Source organism: Mya arenaria, chromosome 13 (genome assembly GCF_026914265.1).
Source record: "Mya arenaria isolate MELC-2E11 chromosome 13, ASM2691426v1".
NCBI classification, from domain to species: domain Eukaryota; kingdom Metazoa; phylum Mollusca; class Bivalvia; order Myida; family Myidae; genus Mya; species Mya arenaria.
This window is the reverse complement of record NC_069134.1, coordinates 29,291,558-29,310,429: the sequence shown is the minus strand read 5'-3', so window position 1 is coordinate 29,310,429 and position 18,872 is coordinate 29,291,558. Positions and strand designations below refer to the sequence as shown.

The 18,872-nt window shown below is 32.5% G+C and overlaps 1 protein-coding gene across 7 annotated transcripts in view; it reads left to right on the top strand.

Annotated features, from left to right (window-relative positions):
- Positions 1-18,253, top strand: part of LOC128213781 (epidermal growth factor receptor substrate 15-like 1) — a 53,958-nt gene extending 35,705 nt beyond the window's left edge. Inside the window, exons 17-22 of one of the 7 annotated variants that reach the window (XM_052919835.1) lie at positions 130-265; positions 2,554-2,648; positions 3,388-3,510; positions 5,633-5,869; positions 10,024-10,076; positions 11,699-11,834. In XM_052919835.1, coding sequence (XP_052775795.1) covers positions 130-265; positions 2,554-2,648; positions 3,388-3,510; positions 5,633-5,869; positions 10,024-10,053 — 621 coding nt within the window. In that variant the 3' untranslated portion in view covers positions 10,054-10,076; positions 11,699-11,834. Of the gene's footprint in view, positions 1-129; positions 266-2,553; positions 2,649-3,387; positions 3,511-5,632; positions 5,927-10,023; positions 10,090-11,698 lie in introns of all 7 variants that reach the window. The other 6 variants (XM_052919832.1, XM_052919836.1, XM_052919833.1 and 3 more) reach the window with 6 other exon arrangements.
- The last annotated feature ends 619 nt before the right edge of the window (positions 18,254-18,872 follow it).

Here is an 18,872-nt window from a genome sequence, read left to right as displayed (position 1 = left end):
AGAGTGATTGCGTAATAATATTAAATAATTACATTATGATAGTAAGCCCTAAGATCTCCAAAATTAGCTCACTAAAGAAATTATGGCTCGAGAGTGTTTTAATATGCGCTCCATTCTTTTCCTGTGCAGCAAGGCAGCCCTGTGAGCACTATCAGCGATTTTAGTATGGGCTCGGCATTTGAAGAAGACCCTTTCAAGAATAAGGACCCTTTCTCCGGTGGGGGCTCACAGGCAGACCCGTTTGGGGCTGAAGATCCCTTTAAAAGTAAGTGATTATTTTTGTTTGAAATACATATACAGTTGAAACCTGTTGGCTTGATATCGCTTTCCTCGATTCCCTGGCTTGAACTGGATGTTACAGACTGATTTTGTTTGACTATTTGTCATCATTCCCGTTTGGCTCGATATTCGCGTGGTTCGAAGTATTTTGGCTGGTGCCTTAGATATCAAGTCAACAGGTTTCAACTGTATATGTACTATCAATTTGGAATAAGAATTTCTTTCAAAGGTTGTTTTTTTAAAGAAAACAAGTGGTGGTATTGTCATAGCCTAGGTGTTGTTGGCACCTTGCAAAAAAAAATCTTGGTCATTAGGTTAAAGATATTTATCAGAAACTTCGTACAAATGTTGCCAGAGACAATAAGCATATGAATATTTTAAATAATAATTGCTCAGTTATGCCCCTTGTTCAAATGAAGACAGAATATAATTATGAGAGTTCATGTTCGCTTCATGGCACTCTCAGAAGTGTTGGAAATCGGTTCCAGTTTGACTATCTGGGAAAACAACTTGCTGGTTTAATCGATTATGACCAAGTATATTTGATTGTCGCCAATTTCAGGCCCAACTAATCATTTTTCTATGATAATTGATCATCAGAAAATCACTAACTCTCGGTGTATGAACTACACTAGGATCAGTTTCAAGCATGAATTCATTTCAAGGAAAAAAGTTCTGATATGCCATTGTGCAAAAACACTAGATTTGGCCATAACTCAAAAATCATTATCATGTTCACATGGAACTTCTGTTATCAGTGATAATATGCATGCTTGAAGGCAAGGCCTATGACTGTAGCTTTAATTTGTCTTGAATTATACCTGATGATTATCTGAGAATAACAGGCAAACTATGGCATCATTCTGCTTGGAGTGTTCTTGTTCAATCCTGCACCATATGTACATGGTAGATGGTATATGATATGAATTAAACCATGATCGAGTATTATTGAAAGTTGAATTTTCAACACCTTAATTTTTAGGAAATACTATGTCTATTGAACCTTTTGCCATTTTCTGCCACATGAACAATGTTGGTTTAGTTTATTATTTTTAGCTCGACTATTCAAAGAATATGGAGAGCTATACTACTCACCCAAGCGTCGGTGTTGGCGTCGGCGTCACACCTTGGTTAAGGTTTTGCGTGCAAGCACACATAGTTTAATATCTCAGCAACTACTTGAGGCATTGCATTGATACTTCATACAATGGTACTGAACCATCCAACCTACTTAATTAACCAAGTTAGATAACTATTATTTGCATTTAATGCAGATAATAGGCCTTTATTATTCGACTTAGAAATTCTGGTTAAGGTTTTGCGTGCAAGCACACATAGGTTAATATCTCAGCAACTACTTGAGGTATTGCATTGAGACTTGATACAATGGTACTCAACCATCCAATCTACTTAATTAAGCAAGTTAGATAACTCTAGTTTGCATTTAATGCAAATGATTGCCTTTTATTAATTGACTTAGAAGTTCTGGTGAAGGTTTTGCATACAAGCACACATAGGTATATATCTCAGCAACTATTTGAGGTATTGCATTGAGACTTTATACAATGGTACTCAACCATCCAACCTACTTAATTAACCAAGTTAAATAACTCTAGTTTTCATTAAATTCAAATAATGGCCCCTTTTTTATTCGACATAGACATTTTGGATAAGGTTTTGCATGTATCCACTTTTAAGTCAATACCTCAGCAAATACATCATGTATTGCATTGAAACTTTACACACAGGCTCCCAATCATTTAACCTTCTTCTTGAATCTAGTAAGTTAACTCTATCTTTCATATAGTATAATTTTTGCCCCTTTCTTATGCGACTTAGAAATTCTGGTTAAGGTCTTGCATGTTAGCACACATAGGATAATATCTCCGCAACTACTTGATGTATTGCATTGAGACTCTATACAATGGTTTTTCAACCACCCAACGTAATTGAATAACCAAGATAGATAACTGTATTTAGATAGATTACTGTATTTTGCAAATAATGGCCCTTTATTATTAGACTTTAAAATTCTGGTTGAAATTTTCCATGTAACCACATTTATGTTAATACCTTAGCACATCATGTATTGCATTGAAATCTAATCTAACAGTGATCCATGCATGTTTCCCCAAAACTTTTGAATCCTTACACTGAAAAGCGGTGGAATAGTTGAGCGTGCTGTCTCTGTGACAGCTCTTGTTTATTTTACAAAGATTGTGAAACAAGTTATTTGAAATGTTATGTGAAATTATTTCATCCTTTACTTTTCAGGTGATCCATTTAAATCCGATGGTTTTTCATCAGATCCGTTTGCATCCGATGACCCATTTAAAGAAGCTTTCCCATCGACTAGCACTAATAATAAGGTATCAGCAATAAGAACGAGACATTCTCCATAAGCTGTTACACCTTTATAGAGAATTGGCCTAGCATCCTAGTTTATCACTTCGTTATATAACTTTAGCATAAAAAGGCATATATATGAAACTTAAAGTGACACTTCTATTCAAAATCAATACATACACATGTATAACTAACATCAATATTAACTGATAGATCTTTAACTACTTACTAAATAATGCATTTATGGAAAACATTAATTACTGATAACAAGATTGTAACCATGTATTTAATAGCAGAAAACGAAAAAATATTAAATGATTGGTGAATGCTAAAAGATTTACTGTGATCTCCTTTAGTATCATAAGGTAGAAATACCGTTTTAATGCACATTTCTTTCAAATTAAACTCGGTATCCATCATAAGAACCATTGTATTGGACATTCATTCATCCCTTTTGGAAAATTAAAACAATATTATTAATTGTAGTAAATCTTTTTTGGGAGTAAGACTGCATCTCTTAAATGATGGACAGAAGATTAAAAACACATATCTTTGCTGGAAAGGCCCTTTCCCTCATAACTGTGACTATCTGTTGTAAAATTCAGTATTCACAATTATGCAGTGATGTTTTTTTCCATCATAACTTTTAAAAAGGTATACTTTCCTATATTTTTGTAAAACGGCTGTAGCCTTGTAGATATTTGTATAAGTAAAAGTCATCTTTATGCTTCAAATACTGCAACTCTCTTTTTCCAATTTAAGGAGGACCCATTTGCTAGTTCAGATCCATTTGGAAGTGGGTCGTTTTCTTCATCTAGTTCTAATAAACAGTCAGATGCGTTTGATCCATTTGGTACATCCTCGTCTCCTGCTCCCAATAAACAGGTAACTAACTAAAGGGCTTGTTAACGTCAGTTTGAATGTTAAGAGTTTGTTTTTTGTGTGGCATGTGGAGCATGGCGGACATGTAAAGATTACTTTGTCCAGCCCCTTTGTTCACGATGTCTGTGGCATAAATAACTTTTGACAGATTCCTTGTAATCTTTAAACTTGGTATGCACATTGGTCATAGTTAGAACATGACCTCTGATTTGGGGTCAGTAGGTCAAAGGTCAAGGTAATGGGGATCTTTGCACCCAAGACCAGTGACACATTTGATTTGCAGAAATGTAGGTTTTTTCTTTCAATAGATATGTGAGACTGTTGAAACTTTTCAGGCAATTGATCAAGATAAAAATGCAGTAAATGGCAAAATATCCTGTACCAATATTTTTCATAGATAATACACACTTTGCATTTTCATCCACTTTTCCAGTAATAGAAATCCTTTTTCAGTGTTGACCATCTGTGGTTGGTCTTTAAAGCAGCATACTCTGTTCCTACCGTATTTATGAATATTTTACCTTTAAAAATAATAATAATAATTCTTTTTTTAAATAAAGGTGATCGGTCCATGTCAGTGCTTTTTAATAATGATTCAGTTTTATGAAGTCAGAGGTCCATATCGGTTTTCTTGGCTGGCACGTACCTTGCCAAAAAAATCATTTGGGCAGCTAATGTCATATTATATGGACCGCATCATAACACTGGTGAGTGAGGCTTGCTTTTTTCACTACAGCGAAAAATTGTGGCATTTAATTTAATAGTAATCATTATTTTCTTTGCTCATTAAAACACATCAAAAACACTTTAAAAATATTGAATGGTAATATTAAATGTTTGGTATAATATAAGAATTATAACACACAATTTTGGGCCGTATGGCATCATAAGGATCAGCTAGTCAGCCCCCGCAAAGATGGATGAATCTCGGCTAGTGCCTCGGTCCATATACACCTTCAGGGGGTGACTGGCCAGTCCTCATTTTGTTACATGACCCTCAGTGGTGTGTAATATTTCTTTTTCAGGTTTCGAATTTGATTACTTTAAATCAGCCACAAATAGGCCTTTAAAGAAACATCGTTAAAAGGACACAATATATAACTTTATTTTTTTTAATTTTAATGCATTATTATGTTTCACTCATTTGACTTTGATGATCAAAACTTAAAAAGTCCAAGATTTGGGAACAGATACAAAAATATAAGCAATATGTGGGCACTTTTTTATTGGCCACGTAGCTATGAATTGATTTTGTTTTTAATAAAGGCTTTTTTTTTGGCTCAACGTATGTTATGCCCCTTTAAATATTGCTGTATTAGAATAAACTGTATTTGGATTTGATTTTTTTCATCTTTGAGACACACATTTACACATTGCTTTTGGCAAATGTTTCAAAGACATAACAAGATAATTTTGTAGATAAGATCATTTTCTAAAGGAAATGGTATCCAACCCAAACTTTAGACATGTTTTTTGACATGAAGTTCTGTCAAAGGTGTTAGACACATGAAACATTCCATGTGCCATTCAATATTTTCAGGGGTTAAAGCAAAGACATTCCAAGGCCGGTATTCATAAGAGATCTTAAGTCATTTCTTAACTAAGTCATTTCTTAAATTAAGTCAAGTCAATATTCATAGTCTAATTAAAATAAAATATTAAATGATTTTTAGAATGAAACTATATTTATTTAATCACATCAATAAAAAATACAGAATTTCAGACGGTATTAAGCTTCTATAACAAATGACCAATGAAGAACTTAACTTAGGAAAATGACTTAAGTAAAGAAATGATTTTAGATGTTATATGAATACTGTGTTATAAAATAAAGTAGCAGATATAGACTTTTGTTGTTTATTTCTCAGTTTAGAAAATTAAGTTTTACATTTTGATCATCGTTGGCAACCATGATACCCTCTGTAAGACTCCATACACAACAAAGGATAGCCAAATTGAGTATCAAGGCTTTCTGACGATGCTTTTAAATGCGGTCTTGCAAAAGCTACTGATATTATTCCATAAATAATAGATAACTGTATCATGTATTACAAAAACCCATACCTGCATCACGCTCTAATACTCTTCACCTTACCAACTATATTCAACCTATTTTGTCTTGCAGACCAATAGTGGAGATTTATTTGGTAGTGATCCCTTTGTTCCCACCCCTGCTAGCAAGGGCCGCACTGAATCCCCGCGGCCTGCGCTGCCCCCTAAACAAAAGAAGGCTCCGCCCCCACGACCTGCACCTCCAAAGAAGTCACCAGCATCTAGCCCCTCAAAGCCCAGCAGGCCGGACCCTTTTGGGGCCACCTTCCCGAATGATCCCTTCGGGGCCTCAGACCCGTTCTCAGGATCGGTGAGTGGCGGTGGCGGGGATGCTTTTGCTAACTTTGCCGACTTTAGCCCCAGTAAGGTAAGTGGCTCAAGTCGGTGGTCATATGTGCATGCTTGAAATGGATGCTCTGTAGTCTTAGAAACTGAGCTTTTAGATCGCTGGAGGGATTTTGATTTTATCTTTTAGAAAGCTTCTGGCATAAATGACTGCCAAATTGTTACATTTAGTCATGAATTTGTTGTTCTATTAGAGATTGTGAGGCAGTATTTATTTTATTCTAACGAAAGAGTTGTTTTATAAGTCTGAAAAAAAGTAACCTAGTAAGATATTAAATGGCTAAAAATTAATTCTAAATAATAAAAATAATTGATTGAATGATGGTGATTTCCAGAATTCGTTTCTATAGAGATTACATGCATTAAGATCATAACATTCAGTTGAATCATGCGTCTATTGATTTTGATTAATAGTGTTTCATAAGCGTTTGAATAAACCAGAACCAGTTTTTAAACACATGCAAGCTTATTTAAAGACTTGTCACATTTTATATTACGGAATACATATTCATGACTATATGTAACTTTACATCAGAGTCAGGGCAATATTACTACGCTTCAAAACTGCATATATTTGCATGTAAATTTAATAACCTTAACATAAATCACAACCTCCTCCTTTTAGCAGTAGACCATTATTTAACAGAACATAATTTTGCTGTATAGCATTCAGCAGTGGAACATTTATTTATCAGTGTAATATTATTTAGCTCTAGAACATTATTGCAGTAGAACATTATTTAGCTCTAGAACATTATTGCAGTAGAACATTATTTAGCTCTAGAACATTATTGCAGTAGAACATTATTTAGCTCTAGAACATTATTGCAGTAGAACATTATTTAGCTCTAGAACATTATTGCAGTAGAACATTGTTTAGCTCGAGAACATTATTGCAGTAGAACATTGTTAAGCTCGAGAACATTATTGCAGTAGAACATTGTTTAGCTCTAGAACATTATTGCAGTAGAACATTATTTAGCTCTAGAACATTATTGCAGTAGAACATTATTTAGCTCTAGAACATTATTGCAGTAGAACATTGTTTAGCTCTAGAACATTATTGCAGTAGAACATTGTTTAGCTCTAGAACATTATTGCAGTAGAACATTGTTAAGCTCTAAAACATTATTGCAGTAGAACATTATTTAGCTCTAGAACATTATTGCAGTAGAACATTATTTAGCTCTAGAACATTATTGCAGTAGAACATTATTTAGCTTTAGAACATTATTGCAGTAGAACATTATTTAGCTCTAGAACATAATTGCAGTAGAACATTATTTAGCTTTTGAACATTATTGCAGTAGAACATTATTTAGCTCTAGAACATTATTGCAGAAGAACATTATTGCAGTAGAACATTATTGCAGTAGAACATAATTAAGCTTTAGAACATTATTGCAGTTGAACATTATTAAGCTTTAGAACATTATTGCAGTAGAACATTATTTAGCTCTAGAACATTATTGCAGAAGAACATTATTTAGCTCTAGAACATTATTGCAGAAGAACATTATTGCAGTAGAACATTATTTAGCTTTAGAACATTATTGCAGAAGAACATTATTTAGCTCTAGAACTTTATTGCAATAGAACATTATTGCAGTTGAACATTATTGCAGTTGAACATTATTTAGCTTTAGAACATTATTGCAATAGAACATTATTGCAGTAGAACATTATTGCTGTTGAACATTATTTAGCTTTACCCCTAGAACATTATTGCAGTAGAACATTATTTAGCTCTAGAACTTTATTGCAATAGAACATTATTGCAGTTGAACATTATTTAGCTTTAGAACATTATTGCAGTAGAACATTATTGCAGTAGAACATTATTGCTGTTGAACATTATTTAGCTCTAGAACATTATTGCAATAGAACATTATTGCAGTAGAACATTATTTAGCTTTAGCCCTAGAACATTATTGCAGTAGAACATTATTTAGCTTTAGAACACCATTGCAATAGAACATTATTGCAGTTGAACATTATTTAGCTTTAGAACATTATTGCAGTAGAACATTATTGCAGTTGAACATTATTTAGCTCTAGAACATTATTGCAATAGAACATTATTGCTGTTGAACATTATTTAGCTCTAGAAAGTTATTGCAATAGAACATTATTGCAGTAGAACATTATTGCTGTTGAACATTATTTAGCTCTAGAACATTATTGCAATAGAACATTATTGCAGTAGAACATTATTGCTGTTGAACATTATTTAGCTCTAGAACATTATTGCAATAGAACATTATTGCAATAGAACATTATTGCAGTTGAACATTATTTAGCTCTAGAACATTATTGCAGTTGAAAATTTTTATGAGTTGAACATTATTAACCAGCAAAACATTATTTAAAACTAGAACATTATGAAGAACATGAACATTATTTAGAGCTAGAACATTGTTTACCAGTAGAACATTATTTAAAACTTGAAAATTATGAAGAACAAGTACATTTTTACTAGTTGAACATAATTTACATGGAGAACATTATTTTCCAGTAGAACAAAATTAAAACAAGAACATAATGAAGAAGAAGAATATTATTTAGCTCTAGAACATTTTTGCAGCAGAATAATATTTAGCACCATTATTTACCATTTGTACATTTTTTACCAGTTGAACATTATTTACCAGTAGAACATTATCAACCAGTAAAACATTATTTATCAGTAGAACTTTATCAATCAGTAAAACATTATTTAGAACTAGAACATTATTTAGAACTAAAACATTATTTACTAGTAGAACATTATTAAACCACTAACATTCTGCTTTGTTCCCATTTTATGCACACAACCTGCATTCAAGTTTTTCTCATTTTATGTTTTAAACATCAGCACTATAAATAATGTTTTATGCTCATGTGAAGTTTTGTCGCTTTATTTCTCCCCCTAATCATAAATTCAAAATGCATGGAGTTGATAATAGTCATGTTTTAGAAACACAATGCATTAAATAATAATGCATGCTTTTATGTGTTATCAGTCTTTCAATCTTCTTGTGAAATGTTTAGGGTAGTTTATTTTCAACTTAGTATATACTATCTAATGTCATGATCAAATTATAAAGTAGAAAAAACACAAAATGCAAAAATAAATCATTATGAAAACACCCAAGTCAATGATTAATAGCATTTTCAGTAATAAAGTTGGTGTTTTTAAACACGCATTTTTCTTAATTTTAAAACATTATTTCACATTTTCTGCACTATACTATATGTCGATGTTTGCTTATTAAAACCCAATAAGCAGATGTACACATATAATATGTCCGGAAATGTGTAAAATTGTCGCAACATTTAAAAATGCTCATTGACTTTGGCATTTTCTCTTCAAAATCCATAAAAAACAATCATCGTTTTGGCATTCCCCACCTTCCATGTATTTGAGTATAAAAATAATGCATTTAGTCATTATTAAAATCATATTTTCTGTTGATCAACATTATGTTCAAGGTGGTTACAATTTGATTTAAAAATACATTCTGGGACAGTATTCCATATAATTCCTATCAATAGATATGCCTCAGCGATTCCATTCAGTATTTTTGGCCGCCAGTAAATATTACAGTCCAATCAAATTGCTCAGATGTTGCTCTTAAACTTAAGTCAGATCTAAGTTGATCATTGAATACAGCTCCAGAACTAATTTTTGTTTTTGCATGACTGTGATATCTAGTTTTTTTCATTGTATGAATTCTCTGGAGTTGATGACAGAAGACACCAAACTGTTTCAGCTCGTCTATTTTTGGAAGAAAGATAGTTTAGGTTATAATTGTGATAGCCTTGCAATTATTGTCCTCGGGAGTTTCTATGCAATAAAAACCACTTTATCCTTGACCATAACTAAAAAAAAGTTGAAGATATTTAGCTGAAACTTAATACACATGTTGCCAGAGACAATATGCGCATGTACAGTAAGGCCCATAACTGTGGCTTGAATAATTGTAAAATTATGTCCCTCGTTTCAATGAAAATAACAACAGCAGAGGAGCGTTGGCATTCGCCCCATGACTTATTTTGTTTGGTAGCTTTTTGCATTAACTCCAAACATTTATGTAGTTGATGATCGTGCCAAGTAAGTGTGTCTTTTCTCTCTGCCAGTTTCCAGACGACACAACGTGGACCAACTAGTTGTAGCAGCTTTCTCTCTCATGGTCTGTCCATATGGTCTGTCCATTAATATTTGTCTTTTCCCTGCGACTACCTAGAAGCCAGCCTGTTTTCATTAGTCAGCACATTCAGTCTTAAACAGCACATTTAGTTATTGCCTTTTAGTCAGCATTTTCAGTGTTATAGGTAATTCAGTACATTTCATGTTTAGTCTTTGAAGGCACACATATCATTTAGTCGGCTTTTGGCACTTATTTATATATTTACACAGAAGCACTTAGCAGTAGCTGCATTTTGCTTTCAAACCAATGGGTTCATACACAATAATCTGCTCCTAATGTTCAATGATAGACACCTCAGTGCAGTATCTTGATATAATCTGTTATTATTTATTAAAAAGTTGGTATTGTTTTTCCATATCAGTCATCGAAATTAGACTTTCCGATAACCAAGCCCGAAATTTTACACCAACCCCAGTTTCATAAAATCCAGAATTTAAGCAATCCCTGAAAGCATTTTACCAGTGCAGTGCAGTCTGCCATGTTTCATTTTTTTTTAGTTTTTACATGTATAATTATTCACCTTCGTCTAAAATTTCAAACAATTGTATGGTCCTGGGGGCCGTTTCAGTAAAGGATTTTAGTCGTAACTTCAATTGTCTTAAATCTGTATAAAGATTACCAACAGTAATATGTCATATTGGTCTTACTTCTTTATCTCTGTGTTCATTTTAATGATGGTTAAAGCTCGTTTCACTCAAATTTGAAGCAGAGTACTGGAACCATAATACTAAGATAATTTCAATTTACGACCAAAATCAACTAAGATCTTTATTGAAACGGCCTCCTGGAGGCCTGGGAAGCATGCAAAAGACAAAACTCCAATGTTTTGCTTATTTGTACGGTTCTACGTGTTTGTATGGTTAAACCTGCTTTGTACAGTTGGACCTGTTTTGTACGGTTAAACCTTCAAATACTAAGAACCTGCATTGTCGCTGTATCTATAGAAGCTTACTATATAAGTGATACGCAACTGCTTTTATAGTTAACCCAGTACATGAAGTTAATAAGTTATTCTTAGCTTTATAAAAAATATATTTTAAGAAACCTCGAAAACACGAAAAATGAAGATATTGGTATGGCAAAGTCTATTTATCATTTATCTAATTTGTGTTATTATTATTTAAGTTGCACATAATAAAACTGCAACGTATATGAATTCAATAGTTTACTTTTGTTTTTAATGCTAAGATAAATAGAGAATTGTATCTCGATTGCATTAAAACCATGTTCTGTTACTTGTATTACGGAGCAGGCTTTTTTATATTATATTTTCTTTTAAGTTACTTTGATTAATTTACATATCGCATTAAAACTTTAAGTTTTGCCTAATATTTATATATTTTACTGTTTAATGAGTTATTAATTTTGATGTTGTTTTTTTTTTGGTGGGTGTGAAAAACAATCATTCTTGAAACAAAATAACACTAACAAATATTAATATATGTCACAGATGTTTAATGAAATGTTTCTAACAATAGTAAATTGATCCCAAAAATAAAGATTAAAATTGGTGTTTCTTACATGATTATGGTCAAACTATGTTAAATATATGTATATTGATGTTTTTATAACTGTATATAAAAAAAATATCTTCTTTTTGGCAGACATCCAGTGCATTTAGTGATGAAGAGCCTGGATGGGCCTTTACATCATCGACACCATCATCAACATCAAAATCAACATCAGCCAGTAAAAAGACAAAATCTCCCAGCTCAAAATCGAGCCAGCGTAAAAAGCCACTGACGAGAGCAGAACAAGAGGAAGCCGATTTTCAATACGCATTAAAGCTTAGTCGGGGTGAAATCGATGACAGCAACGCATGATGAAAGTGATTTAAGCTTTATATCTTAAAAAAAATTACTAAAAATTACTAGTTACTGCACCAACGACCCTAATTATTGAAATTATACACGAGTGCTTCAGAGCAATTGCATAATTTTAATAATGTGGATAGTCAGTGATGTAGCTGTGTTTTGTACCATGTTGTCAAAGACAATGTTCAATAACTAGCATGCAGTATAAGCTAATAGCATTGTTATTTGTCTGCACACTAGTTATTGAACGGTTGAGCTCCGCCTACTTGTTATTGTTCTGATATGAGAGTAAATGTATAGACAAAAGGTAATACTCTCCAAACATGGTTCAAAATGTTTATAATGAATTTATTGTTATAAATTGATATTTTTTATTTGTTATGAATGTTATCTGCATGATAAATGAATTGTATTTACTATGAAACATTGATATATACATACTCGATATTTATATAAATTATATGTTAGGTTGAAAAACAGTTACTGGTTGAAGGCATTCCTTTTAATATATTTATTGATTAAGGGACTTGTTCATGCTTTATCGGGTCAGACATCATTTTTTTTATTTCGTGTAAAATGTGAACAAAATGCTTGTAGCAATGATAAAACAAGTACATAAGTTCAAACTTGCTCTGTTTATAATAATTATGGGAAAGTCACAGTGACAGAAGAATTGCTGTATTTTGACGCTTTTTAGGCTTGGATTTCAAATTAGTTTCTGGCAGTTGCTGTGTGGTCTTTTGTTGATGAAAGTTATTAAAATAACTCAATTGAACAACATGCAAAAATCAAAATGTTTCCAAAAAATCTGTGAAAATCAGTCCCTTTAAGGCATGTAGTGTCATTAAAGTTTTATCTTAAAATGAATTTATGATATTTTTATTTGAGTAATTCCATTCTGCATCAGCTTATTGTAAATTTCATGTTAATCTCAAAGAGGAGTTTTGATGAAGATCTAAAATATTGTTGAAAGGGGCATTCTGTCAGATTGTTAAAAAAGGTAAAATTAAAGAGATTTCTTCATTTTTTAACACCCAATGGTCTGATTGTTCAGAATTTTGTTAAAGTTAATATTGTATTAATAAATATTTTTGTTAACTTTTAAACATGAAACATTTGATGTACTAAACATATTTAAATATAAACAAGTACAGCTGAAACAGTTGGCTCAAATGTTGTTAGAAATAAAGCAGATCACAAGTGTATCCATTAGCGTTATTGATGTGAAAGTTAACAACTACGGCTTTAACGATTTTGTTAACTTTAACAGAGTTCTTAACAATTGTCTCATTGTTTTATTTATTCACATGTTGTTGTCACTTCATACTCAGTACTTGATAAAAGTTTAGAAATATTTCCTTGAAATTATTTCCAGTTTGAAACCCATCTGGCATAAGTCTTACTGGCAGAGTGCTCTTTAATAGGTACTCGCACACGTTTTTGTATAATGCATTTTTTTTTTGTATGAAGAAATAAAGTGTGCCAAATCATGAGGAGTGTGAAAACTAAGATACCAAAATCTAGAACCCTTCAGCAAATGTTGATATTTACGCAAATTTCCTTTACAGACCACAATTTTCATTAGCGTTAATAATGCTAATGGTCACTTAATTACAGTTTTGTTGTTTCATGATTGGATGATTAAAAGTATCATGTGTTGTTATCAATGTTTTGTTAAAAGTTAAAAATATCCATCTCTTTTGTATAAATCCTAGTGGCCTAGTGGTAAAGACATCAGTTATATTTTTTTCTTGACTTTATCCTCACTAAAACCAATACTTTTTTTATACTATAATTGTATTTTCTTCTGCAATTATGACATGAAAGAGTAAAATAATGATAAAATAAGTGTTTTCAGATGCATTACCAGAAAACTTATTTGTGGTTCAAAGATATGAGCGAGTACTTTTATTATACATACACACCACTACTTCACTTACCTACTGGCCCTGATATCTCGAAACTTCTTAAGCTTAGCAGTTTTAAGTAGCTTATTTTGTTTAGCAAAATCTCTTACTTTAACTCAATTTTGATTAATAAAACTTGGGTTTTCGTGATTAAATCAGACAGATAACTTCAAAAAACAGTCACAAGCAGTAAAAAAAACTTCCAAGAAAGTAAATATTTCACAAATTATAAAAGAACAAAATAGTGAGCTTAGCTTAATTATGTAAAATAGATTTTAGTAGTTTGGAGAAATCAGCACCAGATCTCTGGTCAAACTATTTCATTTATATCGAGGCTTTACGCAAGTGTTGTAAGTAGTAGTTACGCTGATTTACATTTGTTAACTGGTAAAGTGTTACCTAAGCCATGTTGTGCCAACACATTTCTCATTCCATTCTGTGTTGTATAAGGTTTACGTTTTAACAAACTCATTATATTGGCCTATGGGACCATCTTATCACTGAGTATTAATAGCTGACTGTACATAAATACGCAGTTGGGTAATGAAATTTTGACAGGTCCCCCGAATTTGAAATAAAAACAGAAGGGGGGTAGGGGATGAAAGGGTTAATATGCTGTACATCATTGATCTGCATAATCCCAAATTGGCCCTAGCTACGTGCATGGTTGATATCTTTTGAAACAAAGACATAGGCTTGAAAGGATACTCTGTTTTTTTAATTTGCCAGTCAAAATTTGAATTCGATTTCTGACACTTTTTTGTCATACTTTTAATCGTGACGCAATCTTGTTAAAAAGATGACCACTTTGTCATGACAAACTATTTTTGATACCGTAAGTTGGAAGTTGGCCCCTATGTCGTGTTATACTCTCGATGATAAAGTGGCCCCTTAGGTGATTTCATCTTCAAGTTAATGAGATGGGCCCAATGCCCCAATGTTTTTAAACATTTTGTGCAAACTAAGAATGTGTATATATTAATGTGTGTTAGATAGGGATAAAATGATGAGCAAATATTGTCAAAAATCTATCATTCACAACAAGCTTGCTGATAACGGACTCCTTGACCTCGGAATTGATCATTATCTGCATGTTGCTGTATTCTCTAAGGATCAAAATGTGCAGAAGAACATTGATATCAATAAAATTTTGTATCTAAAATTTGGTATCTACATGCAGCAAATAGTTTAGAACTTTGATTAGTTGTCCACAGGTAATCTTTAAACTAGTTGACTCATTAAAATGAATTGATTGGTTAGTAGTTATTATTGGATAAATTTAACCTATAAATAAACATTTCAGATAGGTTTGACCAACCAAAAAACTTAACCAGCAATTGGTTAAAGGTATTTATCTAAAACCTAAGCCTTATAAAAAATAAATATAAACTGAACATTAGACATTTTTAACTGTATAATGTCTTTATTCATTGTCAAGTACAGCAGTTTACATCAGATTATTCACATTTTTAAGCGTTTTTATAGATTCTGTCTCCCCCATTCATGTGGAGACATATATTGTTTTTGCACTGTCCGTCAGTCCATCCGTACGTGTCACTTCGTATCCGCCCAATAGCTATAAATTGCTTGCACCAAGGAACTTTATACTTGATATGCAGATTGTTCATGACCAGTAGATGGCCCCAAATGATTTTGAGATCAGTTGGTCAAAGGTCAAGGTTGCGATGATTTTGAGGTTAATAAACAGTTTCTGCACAAAAAGCGAAGATCCTTTGGATCCAGGAACTTCATACTTGATATGCAAGTTAGTCATGACTAGTAGATGACCCCTATTGATTTTGAGATCAGTAGGTCAAAGGTCAAGGTTGCGATGATTTTGAGGTTAATAAACAGTTTCTGCACAAAAAGCGAAGATCCTTTGGATCCAGGAACTTCATACTTGATATGAAAGTTAGTCATGACTAGTAGATGGCCCCTTTTGATTTTGAGATCAGTAGGTCAAAGGTCAAGGTTGCGATGTTTTTGAGGTTAATAAACAGGTTCTGCACAAAAAGCGAAGATCCTTTGGATCCAGGAACTTCATCCTTGGTATGCCAGTTGGTCATGACTAGTAGATGCCCCTTATTGTTTTTTGAGATCAATAGGTCAAAGGTCAACATCACAATGACCTTGAGGTGAAAAAAACATTTTCCGCTCAATAACTAACAAATGCTTTGGCCCAGGAACTTCATACTTGGTATATAGTTGTACATAATAATGACCCCTATTGATTTTGAGATTACTTATCTTATATTTATATGCAGTAGATGTTCACTATACAGGTGAATTAGCCAGTCTTCAACGTCACTGTTAGATCATCTCCAGTCCAAAAGTACAAATTTCATGTCTATCATTATTGAATATTATTTCTCAGGTACGGCCACACAATGGGGGAGACAAACAGTTTTTTCAAAGAAGCAACCTCTTGTTTTGTTTTTTTTTGATTAACTAGTCGATTATTAAAAAAATAACATGTTAGATTATTTCAAATTATCAGTTAGGATTTGGGACTGGTTTTCAATCCCTAGTGTTAGAAAATGACTGTAATTGCTATTCTGAAAATACCTTGTGCAATAATGTTTAGACTTAATCAATTGATGTTTTTATTCTGTCAGATATAAATGTATAGTCAACAAAATAGTGTATGCTGTAGTCACATGATTTTTTGTTTCTTTGATTTTTTTAACATTTTATCAAGAGATCCCAATGAAATGGCTGCAGTGTGTTATGCTGGACTGGACATCTACATAGCCATAACCATGCTTATTGTTTGATGTCTATTTGACCTGCTACCTCTTCCTATTGCTTATTACATTGTTAGAAAAATATTTATAACATGATTCTGGTTTCAAGTGTAATACAGCCATTAAGTATGACATTGACCTTATTTGTATTATTAATTTACTGAAATGTGAATATAATATTTTGGCTACAATGTGCCATGTGATAAAAACAATCTTACATTCTTTGTCATTTGGTGCAATTTTTTTATAGAAAAGTCATAAACCTTGCCTAAGGTTTGCTTTAAACTTTTCCTAAACTTATTCATTATTTTTTAGCTCAACTATTCGAAGAAAAAAGAGAGCTATACTACTCACCCAAGCGTCAGCGTCGGCGTCACCCCTTGGTTAAGGTTTTGCGTGCAAGCACACATAGGTTAATATCTCAGCAACTACTTGAGGTATTGCATTGAGACTTGATACAATGGTACTCAACCATCCAACCTACTCAATTAACCAAGTTAGATAACTCTAGTTTGCATTTAATGCAAATAATTGCCCTTTAATATTCGACTCAGAAATTCTGGGTAAGGTTTTGCATGTATGCACACATAGGTTAATATCTCAGCAACTACTGGATGAATTGCATTGAGACTTTATAAAATGGTACTCAACCATCCAACCTACTTAAATAACCAAGTAAGATAACTCTAGTTTGCATTAAATTCAAATGATGGCCCCTTTTTTATTCAACATAGAAATTCTGGTTAAGGTTTTGCATGTAACCACTTTTAAGTCAATGCTTCAGCAAATACATCATGTATTGCATTGAAACGTTACACACAGGCTCCCAATCATTTAACCTTCTTATTCAATCAAGTAAGTTAACTCTATCTTTCATAATATATAATTTTTGCCCCTTTATTATGCGACTTAGCAATTCTGGTTAAGGTCTTCCATGTTAGCACACATAGGATAATATCTCCGCAACTACTTTATGTATTGCATTGAGACTTTATACAATGGTATTCAACCACCCAACCTAATTAAATAATCAAGTTAGATAACTGTGTTTTGCAAATAATGGCCCTTTATTATTCTGGTTAAAATTTTGCATGTAACCACATTTTTGTTAATATCTCTGCACATCATGTATTGCATTGAAATCTAATCTAACAGTGATCTATGCATGTTTCGCCAAAACTTTTCAATCCTTACACTGAAAAGCAGTGGAATAATCGAGCGCGCTGTCTCTGTGACAGCTCTTGTTTTACAAAAAATAGTATCATAATTAGGATCCTTTATACATGTTTTTTTTGAGAAGGTATTAGACTTGGAACAACTGCTATTTATAATGCCGTCAGGATACTTTATTTACAAAGCAATTGTTATGTATTTATATTTTGCATCAACCCATGTTGTGTCCCCTTAAAGTGTTTTCAGCTATTAAATACACAGTTACAATCTTGTTATCAGTAATAAATATTTTCCATAAATGCATTATTTAGTAAGTAGTTAAAGGTTTGTCCCTCAAAATTTGTGTTTGTTATACATGTGTATATATTGATTTTAAATACGAGTATCACTTAGATATTTGCCATTATTCAGTCATAATACCATACATGTAGGTACTCGATCACTATATTGTTATATTGTTGCTGTATTGTCCAGTAGTGTATGTTTATGAACTTGGCGTGTAATAAAATATTATTGAAGTCCATTCAGCTTTTGGATCAAAGGGTTTTTTCAGCTGGACTATTCAAACAATAAGGAGAGTTATACTACTCACCTTGGCATTGGTATCCGGTTAAAGTTTTTGGGCAAGTTGGCATTTTCAATTATAACACCAACACTGTTTATTCAATATACTTTAAACAACATCACACAGTTGTTCAGGACCATAATACAGTTAGGTTAAATAACTCCAGATCATCCTAGATACAAATAATTATTATGGTCCCTGATTGACTAAGGATCTTGGCTTAAAGGGACTGTACGTACAACCAGATTGGCACCAAAAAAAGTTTTTTTCTGTAACAAATCTCAGGACAATTATTTAATAGAATGTGTTACGCTTTGATATCATAATTGTAAAAAAAAGTACCAAAATGTGAAAAAAAAATTGTGTCGGAGACTAGGTTCGCATCCGTGTCGCCAAAATTGCAATCCAGGGTTGTATCCACTGAGCTATGACGGCTTACTCTAATGGGGTGACATAATTAAGCTATACACCTAACTTGGTAGTATTGCATGATAACACCGACTAGCCAATCATGCATAAGGAATGAATTCTACTAGTTAGACATACCCAGTAATCTTTTTTAATGGAAAAATACG